Source organism: Limulus polyphemus, unplaced genomic scaffold (assembly GCF_000517525.1).
Source record: "Limulus polyphemus unplaced genomic scaffold, Limulus_polyphemus-2.1.2 Scaffold5387, whole genome shotgun sequence".
Lineage (NCBI taxonomy): Eukaryota > Metazoa > Arthropoda > Merostomata > Xiphosura > Limulidae > Limulus > Limulus polyphemus.
In genome coordinates, this window is record NW_013670997.1 from 34,496 (window position 1) to 49,936 (window position 15,441).

The 15,441-nt window shown below is 33.1% G+C and overlaps 1 protein-coding gene across 1 annotated transcript in view; it reads right to left on the minus strand.

Moving 5' to 3' along the window:
• Window positions 1-8,156: 8,156 nt before the first annotated feature.
• Window positions 8,157-15,441, minus strand: part of LOC106472506 (brain-specific angiogenesis inhibitor 1-associated protein 2-like) — a gene marked incomplete at its 5' end in the record, with an annotated part of 28,467 nt that continues 21,182 nt past the window's right edge. Inside the window, 5 exons of the mRNA XM_013933161.2 lie at window positions 8,157-8,307; window positions 10,629-10,825; window positions 11,426-11,633; window positions 12,437-12,496; window positions 14,152-14,341. Coding sequence (XP_013788615.1) covers window positions 8,235-8,307; window positions 10,629-10,825; window positions 11,426-11,633; window positions 12,437-12,496; window positions 14,152-14,341 — 728 coding nt within the window. The remainder of the gene's footprint in view (window positions 8,308-10,628; window positions 10,826-11,425; window positions 11,634-12,436; window positions 12,497-14,151; window positions 14,342-15,441) is intronic.

The window sequence follows — 15,441 nt, forward strand, 5'->3', positions numbered from 1 at the left end:
TCAACCAAAATTACCCACCCACCCAACATGTGTAGAAGTTGCATGACTTATTTGATATCACCTGTCGTGTCCCAAATAGACCATGATAAAGACAACAACCAGAAATTTGGATTTTAAGCCTCACTTGCAATACTCTGTATACAATTTCAGTCTCCTCACCTAACAAAGAATATTGACTTATTGGAGAAGATTCAGAGGATGGAAGGGTTATCTTATAGGGATAAGTTAAGATGTCTTTGACTTATTTTCCCTTGAGAAAAGCAAGGTAAGAGGTAACTATATTGAAGATTATCTGGGATATTGATAGGATAAAGGATTCTGACTACTTTGTGCTATATTTTAAAGGTAATAAGAAATGAAATTAGTTTATGATTTGGAAAATAACAGGCTAGGCTCCAATTAAGACAGTTAATTTTTCTAACAGAATGATTGACTTTACAGAGAGGAAATCAATGATTTTCTGAAAAATAAGGGGTGAATATAAATTATTACCACAAGGGTGGATGTGGAAGGACAGCCTTGAAGGAACAAATGGTTTCTTGTTATCTCAGTATCTGTATATCCATTATCTTTCATTAACAAGAACTTAAAACTTTTATTTTTGTTAATGAGTGTAGGTGATTGTACTTTTAAAAGCACAATATTTGGCAAGGATAATGCAGATATAACTATTATTACCAATATTACTATTTCCTTTATTAAACTGGATATTATAACTGGCTTTATTATAGTGCAAGGAATTATTCAGGACCATTACTTTTGATTTTTAAATTAAAACATTTCAATATATATATATATTATAAACACTCAATATAAAAGGCATAAAACAATCCCAAATAACTACATCAGTAAACACAGAATTAAATTTAAAATAAAAAGAATTAACTTGTTTAAATCCCAAAAAAGAATTAACTTGTTTAAATCCCAAAAGTTTGATATGGGCTTTCAAAGTTTTCTGTTTTCAATTTCACTTGCCCTAGAGTCCAGTGTAATTAACTATTAAAAAAGTATTATTATATTTAAATTTAAAAAAAGGGTTAGTGAAGCCATGAATGTTAACTTAAAATGAATAATAATACTGTAGTGTAAACATAGGGTCTAACTTCAAGTTACACGTCAGAAACACCAGGAGGCAAATATTACTACTAGTATTAGGCTAGCCACTGATCAGGAAGTAGGTTTGTTGGTTTGTTTTTGAATTTCGCGCAAAGCTACAAGAGGGCTAGCACATTTAGCAGTGTAAGACTAGAGGGAAGGCAGCTAGTCATCACCACCCACCGCCAACTCTTGGGCTACTCTTTTACCAACGAATAGTGGGATTGACCGTCACATTATAACGCCCCACGGCTGAAAGGGCGAGCATGTTTGGTGGGACGGGGATTCGAACCCGCGACCCTCAGATTGTGAGTCGAGCGCCCTAACCACCTGGCCAGGAAGTAGGATCTACGTACGTTGAGATTAATGAAACTTGAAAGTGCATGCTACAACAAACTGTATCAAGTACGATTTACAATACAGTCTACAGAGTAAATTATTCGTCAGTCGGTACTTATAAAATCATTTTCTGTATTCATTGTTCTTATAATTATATATTCCAGAGACACATAAATTTTCTATCGCAAGTTTCACTAGTCCACTTGAAGTTTGCACTACAATTTAATTTAATAAGTTAAAGAAAAAATTGCATACTTACTTTACCAGTTGTAATCTCATATACCGTAGTGCAAGATGTAAAATAACTAGAGCGTAGCCCCCTCTGCTTTATTTTTCTTATTGTTTACGTGTACAAACACAGAGTAAATATAATCTATATATATATATGTAATGTATAGTTCTCTTAGCACAAATTCTTATTCTTAACCACTCGGCAGTATGAGTATGTATAATCTGAATTATTATTGTTTTTATTTGAAAGAGTTTCGGTTTGTGTTTTAGTGAACGCTCTTGAAGAAGCTGTAAACGTTGAGTGTTTAATTAAATAAAAAAAAAGGTCGTTTATTTGTGAATTGTTTATTATTAAGCACAAAGCTACACCGCGGGCTATCGAAACCAGATTTTTAACGTTTTAAACTTTTACACTTACCGCTCAGCCACCGGGGCAATATCTGTGAAAGCATATTACTGAATTTAAAATAACGCTAAAGCACGATGTATTTAAATTAATACCATTAGTTGAACTACCCAAACGTATTATATCATACCACATTTTACCAGATTTTATTTTTAGTCATTTCAAAGAAGAAAAAAAAAGAATTCGGAATTACATATGACGTCACCTGCACATGGCCGTACACATACTTAATGTAGGCGAACTCGGTAAGAACAATGTTGTTGAATTTCCTTAAAACTATTTTTCTGAATATATTTACTATATCTTATCTTTCTATGGGATACGATTCACCGATGCTAAGTTTTTCAATAAATTTATTTCTTCAAACCTATGTTAAAACAAAGTTTTCTTTGTTTCCAGGTGACAAAGTAAAACGACAGGTTAATTTTACACTCGAAGTTTCCAGGTTTGTACTGGACAGATCAGAGTTTCGTACAACAAGAATCTGTCAGTAAGACGATATGCTGGTGACTGGATACTTGTAATACTGAATATTTACTGAAATCATGAATGTAAGGACAGCTTGTAAAACTAATGTTGTAAATACAAAAATAATTCCTATTACTTACTTATCAAACTTTAGTTAAAAATTTCTGGTTTTGTTAATCTATTTGTAATGTCATGTTCTAGCTCCTGAAAGTAGAGTTTGCTCCCCATTGGCTCAGTGATACGTCTGCGGGTTTGCGGCGCTAAAAATCCGATTTCAATACCCGTGATGGGCAGAGCACAGGTACTCCATTGTGTAGCTTTGCGCTTAACAACAAACACAACATAAACAATAATTAAACTTAGATGGCCGTATAGGCTAGTAACAATGTGACAATGAAACATTTATCAGTTTCTACTGGGTTTAGTGAGAGAGGTATACAACGTTTTATTAAGGGACGATTATAAAAAAACAAAATAAATCTGTAATTCACTTTTTTTACTTTCAGGTTTGCTCCCTGGTGATACGATGGTACGTTTGAGGGCTTATAGGGTTTGATATTCGTGGTAGGAAGAGCACGGATAGCCCATTGCTTTAAATACAGTATATAATTTTCTTAACATAGTCGATTATCGTAATCGGGCTAATTAGAGATATCGCACGAAATAACAAAAGTAGAATCGTTCAGCACTAAATAAAGGTTGAAGATCGAACAAAATCTTTAATTAATTAATAATGAACTTCGTAATTACGTTTCAATATTTTCTTTATTTTTCGCACAATGAAATTATCTTGCCTGAAAGGTTTTTGTTTTATTTATTATTGAACACACAGTTTTGAGTCTCTTTTTTCTTCTCGTGTAATTTAAGATTGATAAAATCAATAGATAATTAAAATATATTCAGAAAGTTCTATTGGAAATTTTTTTCACATACTACATTTTTTAAACGTCACTTTTTTTTAGGCCGTTTGTTTATTTATTGTTAGGCACAAAATTACGCAATGAGCTATAGATCTATACCATGCCTACCACGGGTATCGAAATCCGGTTTTTAGCATTACAGCTTTTCAGACTTATCGCTAAGCCACTAGGGGGTGGGGTATAAAATTATGGAAGAGTTGCACATTGCTTAAAATTTAAGAAAATCCAGAGTTTAAACTATAAAAACGAGACGGTATTTCAAGAGGTTGATCTAAATTATTTGCTAATGGCCTAATAAATTATTTAATCTTAATGTAAGTTGAAAAGATTTATAATGGGCCTTTTGTTATATAACGATGAATGTTAGTTAAAGTTCAGCTGGTTTATTAACAACGAGATTCACCAAGTAAAACTGAGCATGGTGTTTAATCCGAATATTATTATTATTATTGTGTGAATTAAAATAATAGCATTCATTTCTGTAGCTTTCAAAACCTTATACTCCTACATCCCAAAAAACATGTATTATAGTCCTACATCCCAATAAACATGTAATATAGTCCCACATCCCAATAAATATGTAATATAGTCCTACATCCCAATAAACATGTAATATAGTCCTACATCCCAATAAACATGTAATATAGTCCTACATCCCAATAAACGTGTAATATAATCCTACATTCCAATAAACATGTAATATAGTCCTACATCCCCTTAAACATGTAATATAATCCTACATCCCAATAAACATGTAATATAGTCCTACATCCCAATAAACATGTAATATAGTCCTATATCCCAATAAACATGTAATATAGTTCAACATCCCAATAAACATGTAATATAGTCCTATATCCCAATAAACATGTAATATAGTCCTACATCCCAATAAACATGATATATAATCCTACATTCCAATAAACATGTAATATAGTCCTACATCCCAATAAACATGTAATATAATCCTACATCCCAATAAACATGTAATATAGTCCTACATCCCCTTAAACATGTAATATAATCCTACATCCCAATAAACATGTAATATACTCCTACATCCCCTTAAACATGTAATATAGTCCTACATCCCTTAAACATGTAATGTAGTCCTTACATCCCAATAAACATGTAATATAGTCCTACATTCCAATAAACATGTAATATAGTCCTACATCCCAATAAACATGTAATATAGTTCAACATCCCAATAAACATGTAATATAGTCCTTCATCCCCTTAAACATGTAATATAGTCTTACATGCCAATAAACATGTAATATAGTCCTACATCCCAATAAACATGTAATATAGTCCTACATCCCAATAAACATGTAATATAGTCCCTCATCCCCTTAAACATGTAATATAGTCTTACATGCCAATAAACATGTAATATAATCCTACATTCCAATAAACATGTAATATAGTCCTATATCCCAATAAACATGTAATATAGTCCTACATCCCAATAAACATGTAATATAGTCCTACATCCCAATATACATGTAATATAATCCTACATCCCAATAAACATGTAATTTAGTCCTACATCCAAATAAACATGTAATTTAGTCCTACATCCCAATAAACATGTAATATAGTCCTACATCCCAATAAACATGTAATATAGTCCTGTATATAGTACAAATCATTCTCACACTTGCAGAACGCACTGGTACAATAACGTTGTTGCCATTTTAATTGCTGTATGTGACTTTAAATTTGTCTTTGGCCTGACACTATTAAGAATTATGTTGTCAAATACAGAGGCAATAAATCGATATTGAAGAAACAAAGGAGACTATGGATGCTGTAATCTTAACACTACAAGGATGTAGAAATGATGGCAGCTTTGAAAGTGCGAGGAGCTCAGTCTAGACCATGGCCTGCTTGGTGGAAAAGGAGCTTGAAAACATCTCTGTAAAGTCCAGAAAAGAAAACTTCAAGCTCTGTTCCGTAAAGTGAATGGTACTGAATCTTTTACCACTGATGTAAAAACTTATTATCTTGTCATATCAGAAACGAGATATCGGTTCGACGAGAATGGCTAAGCTATTCTTCATGCATTTTCGGATGTTGTTTCTGCAGCTCGAGTGAAAGATTGCAGGTATGCAACTATTACGGTATTTTAAGAACTCGATGAGGAGTGAAAGAAAAATATCTATGAAAAGTAGAAGAGCCAAGAAACTTCTAGTTCTTCTCTAAAATCTTCTGCTTGGGTTGTTCAAAAGCTCTTTGACAATTATATTTTCCATGTGTTGCTATGTTTTACAAGTGAATTTCGACGACGATACCGGCAAAATTCTGTTCCTTGGAGCGATTATTCAGTGCCTTACGTCAAATGAAAACGTAATTGTGCTCAACCTGGCACATGAGAGGTGACTTTCACTTGCACTGATAAACACCGAGAGAAGTCTAGAAAGGACACATTATCAAATAACATGGTCGGTCGTTCAAATGGCGGGAACTCTTATTTCGTCTAAACAAGCATACACCACTAGTTCTAAAAGTAATAAATTCTCTTTTTGACACTATTCTGCAATTTTTTTTATCATTATGGCTTCTCTTTGTTCCAAACTCGTAGCGAGGTCTGGAAATGGGCGGGGGTCCAAAGTAGAACTCGTTTCATGTGTAACTTTAGTGCCCAGGGACGAAGAGACAAATGTCCCGAAATATGTATTGGCTCCTATATTATCACTGTAAATAAACGTTTACTCTGATAAGCATGAAAATAGTATTTCCGCATATTTGCACAGTGTTACAAAAGCAATTATATAATGAGAGGTCATCATTATAGAAACGAAAAAAATAAATGTTAAGCTCTTGTTTATACTCTTTGCTTTCTTTTATGCAAATGATCTTTAGTAAAAGATTTTGTTTCACAAAAGATTAAATTACTCTTTTCCTCAACTCACCCCGTAAAAAAATCTCCCACACGCTTGTGCATGAGCATGTAATGCTCGAGTATCTTTGCGCGAAACTAAACGAACACTTCTCCATCTTACGCACCGAGTATTTTTTGTTTTCTGTCACATTAAAAACAAACCTGCAGCATATCTGATACAGTAAACTAGACCTAGCTATCAGTTAATTACGTCTCTATACATGTAGTTTAATATTGCAAGGATAATGGCAAAGCAGTGTGCAGATGGGGTTTAAGTAACATTACGATCGTAAAAACTGTCAATTAAAAGTAAAGAGGCAGTTATAATTCTCATATTTAACAATAAATAAAAAAGTACTTACTGTACGAAAATGGCCAAATGCACTCTGTATGTTGATGGTCTGGAAATTGTCTTTTTTTAAATCACATTCTTATTGGTCAGTTACTGACAAGTTCTATAATGTCATAATAAATATTTAATTTATTGAGCTATTAATCTCCTCACACTTTGAATATTACATATTTTGTCACGCTTCAGAGTTTCCCAACGATTTCCCAATTATGGAAACATTCACCCCATTAATGTATGTCAGCAATAATTCATCTCAGAAAAGACAAATGTACCACGAATTCTGAGACATTCAGGGTTACTTGAGTGACCTCTTGTGCTCTTTAGCCAGGTGAAACTGCATGGACATAATACTTCCTATATCCCATTAACATGTATCCCTGAGTTATAATAAACAAGTACCCCATATTCCAGTAAACATGTACAATTATGTAACCTTACATCCCATTAACATGTATCTCTAAGTTATAATAAACAAGTACCCCATATTCCAGTAAACATGTACAATTATGTAACCCTACATCCCATTAACATGTATCCCTGAGTTATAATAAACAAGTACCCCATATTCCAGTAAACATGTACAAATATGTAACCCTACATCCCATTAACATGTATCCCTGAGTTATAATAAACAAGTACCTCATATTCCAGTAAACATGTACAATTATGTAACCCTACATCCCATTAACATGTATCCCTGAGTTATAATAAACAAGTACCTCATATTCCAGTAAACATGTACAATTATGTAACCCTACATCCCATTAACATGTATCCATGAGTTATAATAAACAAGTACCCCATATTCTAGTAAACATGTACAAATATCTAACCCTACATCCCATTAACATGTATCCTTGAGTTATAATAAACAAGTACCCCATATTCCAGTAAACATGTACAAATATGTAACCCTACATCCCAAAAAGTATGTACCCTGCATTTCAATAAACATGTACCCCTAAATTCCAAACAATATATACCCCTACATCTCTACATATGCCCCTGCATCCCGATAAATATGCATCCCTATATTCCAATAAACATGTACTCTTATATCCCAATAGATATGTACCCCTATTGTTCAATAAGAATGTGCCTATATATCCCACAAATATTTACCCCTATCCTGACAAATATGTACCTCAATATCCCTATAAATATATGTACCCTTATTCCAACAAATATTTACCTCTACATCACATAAAATACGTATCCTTATCCACTTTTCACTCTAAAGATGTGAGAAGAGAAACGTTTATTGTATGAAAACCTACCATTTTTCTAAGATTTGATTTTTCGTAGAACCAGATATTTCCAATTTCCTCATCACTAGAGACATTAAACAGATTTCAGTATGTAACATGGGGTTGGTTATAACATTATTTTTTTATAATAATATGTAAAGCACTGCTCGTGGGTATTATTAATTAATATCATTAGACATGAACACACAGATTTTTTTATAATAATAACATTTAATAAAGATACAGATAATTAACTGTGTCTGACGAGTATTATAAAATATGGCTAATCTTATAATTGATCTTTGTCACATTTTTTTGATCCCATGATCCTTCGTAACTTGACGCTTCCAAAAACGTTGTCGCTGTAAGAAAAATTATATCTGTTATAAATTGATGGAGGTTTCCAAATACAGAAATATGCTGAAACTAGCATCTTACCAATAATAAACTACTTTTATTGTTACAAGCTTGCATTTTTAATTCTTTTAAATTGAAAGGAAGGGTGTAAAGTGTTAAAACAGGCACTAACTTGGAAGGACAATATAAGGTTTTCCATATAATACCGCAAAACAATTAGCTTAAAGTGAAGCAATCCCCCCATTGGGTCAACAGTACGTTTATTGAGCTTAAAACACTAAAACTCGAAGTTTGATTCCTGTTGTATAGTTTGCAGTAAAACAAGTAAATAAAGAATACAGTGAAGCAACAGTTTACTGTCTAGAAAACAACTAACAAAAGGTTGCTTACCTACTGACAAATATACACAGATTGTGTATAGGTTTTTCAGGGTTTGTTTAGGTAAAGCTGGATAGGATTGGGTGTCCATTAAGAAATGTGAAGTGTTAATGGACATCACCTAAAATAAGTATGTTAGGGAATAGAAAGGTTTACTTACTTGAATGGATCCATGTTCCTTATGTGGAGATACATTCATGTTAGAAAAACACGTAGGTTCAAGAAATCAATTTAATACATGTGATACCTATATCTTCTTCAGTAAAGTGTGTGATTTTCTAACATCAAGAATGTATCTCCAAGTAAGGAACATGGACCCATTCAGGTAAGTAAGGAACAGGCACCTATTTAGGTAAGTAAAAAACATGGACCCATAAGAAACATGTATTTCTCTCCCTTATTTTTTTTCCAATTCCATTAAGAACGTCTTTGAAATCAAAATCTTCCTTCTGAACACATATTTGTATCGCAAAGGGCTATTATATAACTTTCACGAACTTGGTCATTTTTTGGAAACATCACACCTTTAACAAGGTATAACATTTAACAAGGTATAAAAAAAAAGTAGTTCTTAGACATACTATTCCACCACAATTTTATTTTGGCCGTGTTGTCACGTGACTTGCTGATTTGCATATTGAAACATATTTTAATATAACGTACTCACCCTCTGTAGATAGCTAGAGAGGGATCAGACAAGGTGTACTAGAGTTGTGTACCAGATTTTAAAGCTGGAGATGGTTCATAACAGGTTTACTAGAGCGATTCTCTCATTAAAAAGTCTACTAAAATTACCCTAATTATAAAGGTAAAGAATGAACACTCAGAAGAATGTCTAAGTGATGTTTAAAAAAAACAAAAAAAGGTACAAGTTCTCACTCAAAACTTAGAGACAGGTATAAGATACAAGTTCTCACTCAAAACATAAAGACAGATATAAGGTACACGTTCTCAATTAAAACTTAGAGACAGGTATAAAGTACAAGTTCTCACTCAAAACATAAAGACAGGTATAAGATACAAGTTCTCACTCAAAACTTAGAGACAGGTATAAAGTACAAGTTCTCACTCAAAACTTAGAGACAGGTATAAGATACAAGTTCTCACTCAAACTTAGAGACAGGTATAAAGTACAAGTTCTCACTCAAAACTTAGAGACAGGTATAAAGTACAAGTTCTCACTCAAACTTAGAGACAGATATAAGGTACAAGTTCTCACTCAAAACATAAAGACGGGTATAAGATACATGTTCTCACTCAAAACTTAGTGACAGGTATAAAGTACAAATTCTCACACAAAACTTAGAGACAGGTATAAGGCTAAAAAAAGTATTATTTCATTTTAAGCATCATAAAAATGGTTTGTATTATATTTTGGGGTTCAAAACTAAAGAATGTTGTTATTTGTTTAATTACTTCAATTGGTTTATGGGATGTTTCCATCTAATTCTATCATATAGCTTATCATAAAGTTTGCTTGAAGCTACTACACACCTTACTTTTGTTTAACACAACACAAAGTAGGAGGTTGACTTATTTTTGTTTACCAGAACACAGAGTAGGGGTTGACTTCCTTTTGTTTACCACAACACAGAGTAGGGGTTGACTTACTTTTGTTTAACACAACACAAAGTAAGGGGTTGACTTACTTTTGTTTAACACAACACAAAGTAAGGGGTTGACTTACTTTTGTTTAACACAACACAAAGTAAGTGGTTGACTTACTTTTGTTTAACACAACACAGAGTAGGGGTTGACTTACTTTTGTTTACCACAACACAGAGTAGGGGTTGACTTACTTTTGTTTAACACAACACAAAGTAAGGGGTTGACTTACTTTTGTTTAACACAACACAGAGTAGGGGTTGACTTACTTTTGTTTAACACAACACAAAGTAGGGGTTGACTTACTTTTGTTTAACACAACACAGAATAGGGGTTGACTTACTTTTGCTTGACATCCTCAGAGCCAAATGCTGTTGTCTTCACTCCACTTTCTGGAGTGACGGAGGAAGGAGAGGCTGGTGGTACAGACTGGGGGAAAGGAGACGTTAAGGATCTACAGATGGGCCGAAGGGTAAGTCCTTCATATTGAGCAACGTGTAAACCATCACGATTCTCTGGAAAGTTTGAAGCAGTGGGAGTCTTGAAGAAAGAAAAGTAAATTACTATCTAGTATCAGTACACTAGGATAACACCGTAATAAGTAACAACATAAATTTTACATGATAAATCATGCAACTAGTGCATGGAGATAACTCAAGTAACATGAATGTCTTAAATACAGATCCATTTAATAAGGAAGTGAATTATTAAAGCCTTTTCTGCAGCTTCAAGTAACACGATATGTCAGTGTAGCTGTCTGCAACTATGCGTATGTATGAAGTTGGAGAAATATGAGAGGCATACATAACTATTGACTAATTATAACTTGGCATCATTTAGTAGGGGGGAGTGATTGTTTGAGTAAAACTTGCTGCAAATCTGACTTTGAATTTAGCAGAAAAAGTAATAAAAAAAAATCAAATAATTAGCTAGAAATATTAATTACCTACAGCAAAAAATAATCTGCATTGCTAGAACATATTTTATATTTATTAGTAAACCCCACTGTAAAAACTGATAGCTGTAAAATCAGACACAGTCTATCAGTTGGTAACAATAGAATTCACCACAGTTAGTATATGCTCTACAGAATTAAGGAATAACCATGAATGTAATATTACTGATGAGAACAATCCTCACCTTACACATTTCAGTCAGCTTACAGTAAAAACCCTCGCCAAAAGTACTCATTCCACTGGAGACAGCAGGAGGTGGAGATCCAACTTCTTTTCCTGAATGCATGGTGGAACTGCTGAATGGTCTTGTACAAGGCACATTGTTGGAGACTTCCTCCCTAGAGGTCACTCCTGTATAGAAGTCTGATGCTCTACGCTTGCCTTCTGAGGAACTACCATATAATCAAGAACAATAGAATATAAACAATAAATCAAATATAGAACATACAGTTATTTATTTAATTACTATAATTCTTATAAATATTGTTTCTGGAACTGTATATTTTGGAAGTAGGTCTGATTTGTATCTTTATTTTATATCTACATCATTTTTACAAATGTTTCATTCTTGTTTTAAAAGTTGACAATCTAATCTTTGAGAAAAGAAAAAAAGAAGAGAATAACAAGCAGTTTTGAATTGAGTAATCCATATGTCATTTTATAATAATTACTTTAGTTTTAATTTGTGCATCAACCTTTAAGGGTTGTGTTAAAACATGTGGTTCTTTCAGAATTTTCTTGCATGGTTACACAAAGGGCTATCGGTGCATAGTTATCTCTAATTATGAATTTACAGACTAGAGAAAAGGCTGCTATGATCAATACAACCCCCAATTTTGGGCTGCACTACTGACTACCTGAATAATTGGATTTGACCACCACATCAAAGAGCAGAGTGAATTTACATTGGAATGGACCATAAATCATGAACCCCAAGTATACTAGTCGATTTGATGGAAAGAAATGTATGTGGAAAAATGGCAACAAGAGGATATATATATTCTTATTGATTTAAAGATGTCACTCTGCACAATATAGCTACGATTGCATCATGGATCTTCTGGAATTTTTTTAGATTATTCGATTTTTTCATAAGATGCTTAATTACTTCTTGCTCAAAAGATTTGATTACATAAAAATTCGAGTTGATGGGTTAATAAAAGGAGTTAGCAAGGTTAAACAGATACCTCCTCACCTTGATGTGTCACTTCTGTCACAGACTGGGGTTGTGTAGGCCACAGGAAACCAGCCACACCTAGCCACATAGTCAGTTAATTAAATCGTCCATCTCAAACACCGTAATAAGGCTAAGATATGTACAGTTTTTAAGTTCTTAAATGTGTAAAAAGATCAAACATTTTCTATAATTTCCTAAAGGTAAATAATCATATAAAACAATTATGAACCATAAGTATCTGTGGCTGTGTTTGTAGTCATTTCATACAACTCTATAACTTGTACATATCTTTAAATCAGGATCTGTTGTTGTTACCGAAGCTATGTAGAACACACAAAACAGACAGTAGACCTACAGTGCACATATCTTTAAACCAGGATCTTTTGTTGTTACTGAAGCTATGTAGAACACACAAAACAGACAGTAGACCTACAGTGTACATATCTTTAAACTAGCATCTGTTGTTGTTACTGAAGCTATGTAGAACACACAAAACAGGCAGCAGACCTACAATGTACATATCTTTAAACCAGAATCTGTTGTTGTTACTGAAGCTATGTAGAACACACAAAACAGACAGTAGACCTACAATGTACATATCTTTAAACCAGGATCTGTTTTTGTTACTGAAGATATGTAGAACACACAAAACAGACAGTAGACCTACAGTGCACATATCTTTAAACCAGGATCTGTTGTTGTTACTGAAGCTATGTAAAACACACAAAACAGACAGTAGACCTAAAGTGCACATATCTTTAAACTAGGATCTGTTGTTGTTACTGAAGCTATGTAGAACAAACAAAACAGACAGTAGACCTACAGTGTACATATCTTTAAACTAGGATCTGTTGTTGTTACTGAAGCTATGTAGAACAAACAAAACAGACAGTAGACCTACAGTGTACATATCTTTAAACTAGGATCTGTTGTTGTTACTGAAGCTATGTAGAACAAACAAAACAGACAGTAGACCTACAATGTACACAAGCCTCATAGCCAGATCTGGAAGTGGAGAGTTCTTTTGGTCCAAAGTGGAACTCATTTTATGCATAACTTTAATGCACTGGGATGAAAAAAAAAATTAAGAATTATATAATGGCTCCTTTACTATCACTGCAATTAAAGATTTCTAGTAAATTTCCTCTGATAAGTATGAAAATGCTTGTTGCACATGTATGCATAATGAGAGGTTGTCAGCATAGAAAGGAAAAAGAAATAATGATAATAGGTGAGGGGAAATTTGGCAGGAGTGGGATAGGGTTCATTTGCACCATCCAAACCCCACTGAATGTACATATCTTTAACCTAGAATCCGTTATTGTTACTAAAGCTATGTAGAACAAACAAAACAGACAGTAGACTTACAATGTACATATCTTTAAACTAGAATCTGTTGTTGTTACTAAAGCTATGTAGAACAAACAAAACAGACAGTAGACTTACAATGTACATATCTTTTAACTAGAATCTGTTGTTGTTACTGAAGCTATGTAGAATAAAATAAAACAGACAGTTGACCAACAATGTACATATCTTTGAACTAGAACCTATAAGATAGCTTTTAAAATATCCTGAAATAACCTAAAATAATGATGATAAAATTTTAAATGTTTTAGCACAGAAGCTTAATGTGTTCCTGTTGTTCAAGTATTATTTTATTTTGTCTTCTGTTTTATTCTGCTTTAAGTAATTATACACAGATATATATAAATACCTTACAATATAGATACCTGTGATTTCGTAGGTTCTCACCATACTGCCAACCCTTGTTTCTTTGGCCAATCAAAACAAGAATATCTCCTTCGTGAAAACTCAGTTGATGCTCTCCACTTGATAAATAAGAATAGATTGCTTGAACTTCCTGTCTTCCTGACTGTATGTCTTCAGTGCCCAGCAATCTTCTAGAAGATTGTGGACTGCCTGTTTGAAAAAAGAAAATATGATATGAAGATATTTTCAAATAAATATACAGAACCAAAAAGCCAAAATATCTAATTCATCCAATGAGTTCACAGCAAAACAGACAGAACATTTAAAATTAACAGGAGAAGATACTTACAATATTTACAAACTGAAGAAAGAATTTCTTCTCTTAATTATAACACGAGTTTCATAACTGTTTTGGAAAATTGCTTTATGGTACATACAAAAAAAACAGATTGATGGAGAGAAGAAGAAACAAAAGTAGATATCACTAATTAACACTTACAATCAACATACAGTAGTGAGTATGTTATATTAAAACAGGGTTATATAGAGTGTTGAGTACATTATATTAAAACAGGGTTATATAGAGTGTTGAGTATGTTATATTAAGACAGGGTTATATAGAGGGTTGAGTACGTTATATTAAAACAGGGTTATATAGAGGGTTGAGTACGTTATATTAAGACAGGGTTATATAGAGGGTTGAGTACATTATATTAAGACAGGGTTATATAGAGAGTTGAGTACGTTATATTAAGACAGGGTTATATAGAGGGTTGAGTACGTTACATTAAAACAGGGTTATATAGAGGGTTGAGTACGTTATACTAAGACAGAGTTATATAGAGGGTTGACAACGTTATATTAAGACGTTATATAATAGAGGGTTGAGTACGTTATATTAAAACAGGGTTATATAGAGAGTTGAGTACATTATATTAAGACAGTATTGAATATACATATCAGCAAGTTATATGACAAACACATCTGATACAACTACATTTTAAAATTGTTTAGCATTTCGTAGTTATTGTGATATCACCAAAAATTGATTGCTCTTGAGAAGGGTTTGTAACAGCCCTCGTCCGATGCAATTTTCATAAAATTAGACCACAAAGAAATCACTTGCACTTAATGGCATTGAAAACAAAGGAATATAGATCAAGGTGGGACAACAGAAATATTCAGAAAGAGATTTACTACAAGATATACCCCAGCCCTAGTAAGAAAAGTGTGAATCTAGTAACAGGTGATACACAATGGTCAGTGGTAAAAGCTGTCCATGTATTTGAAGCAACAGCATGGAGGGTAAG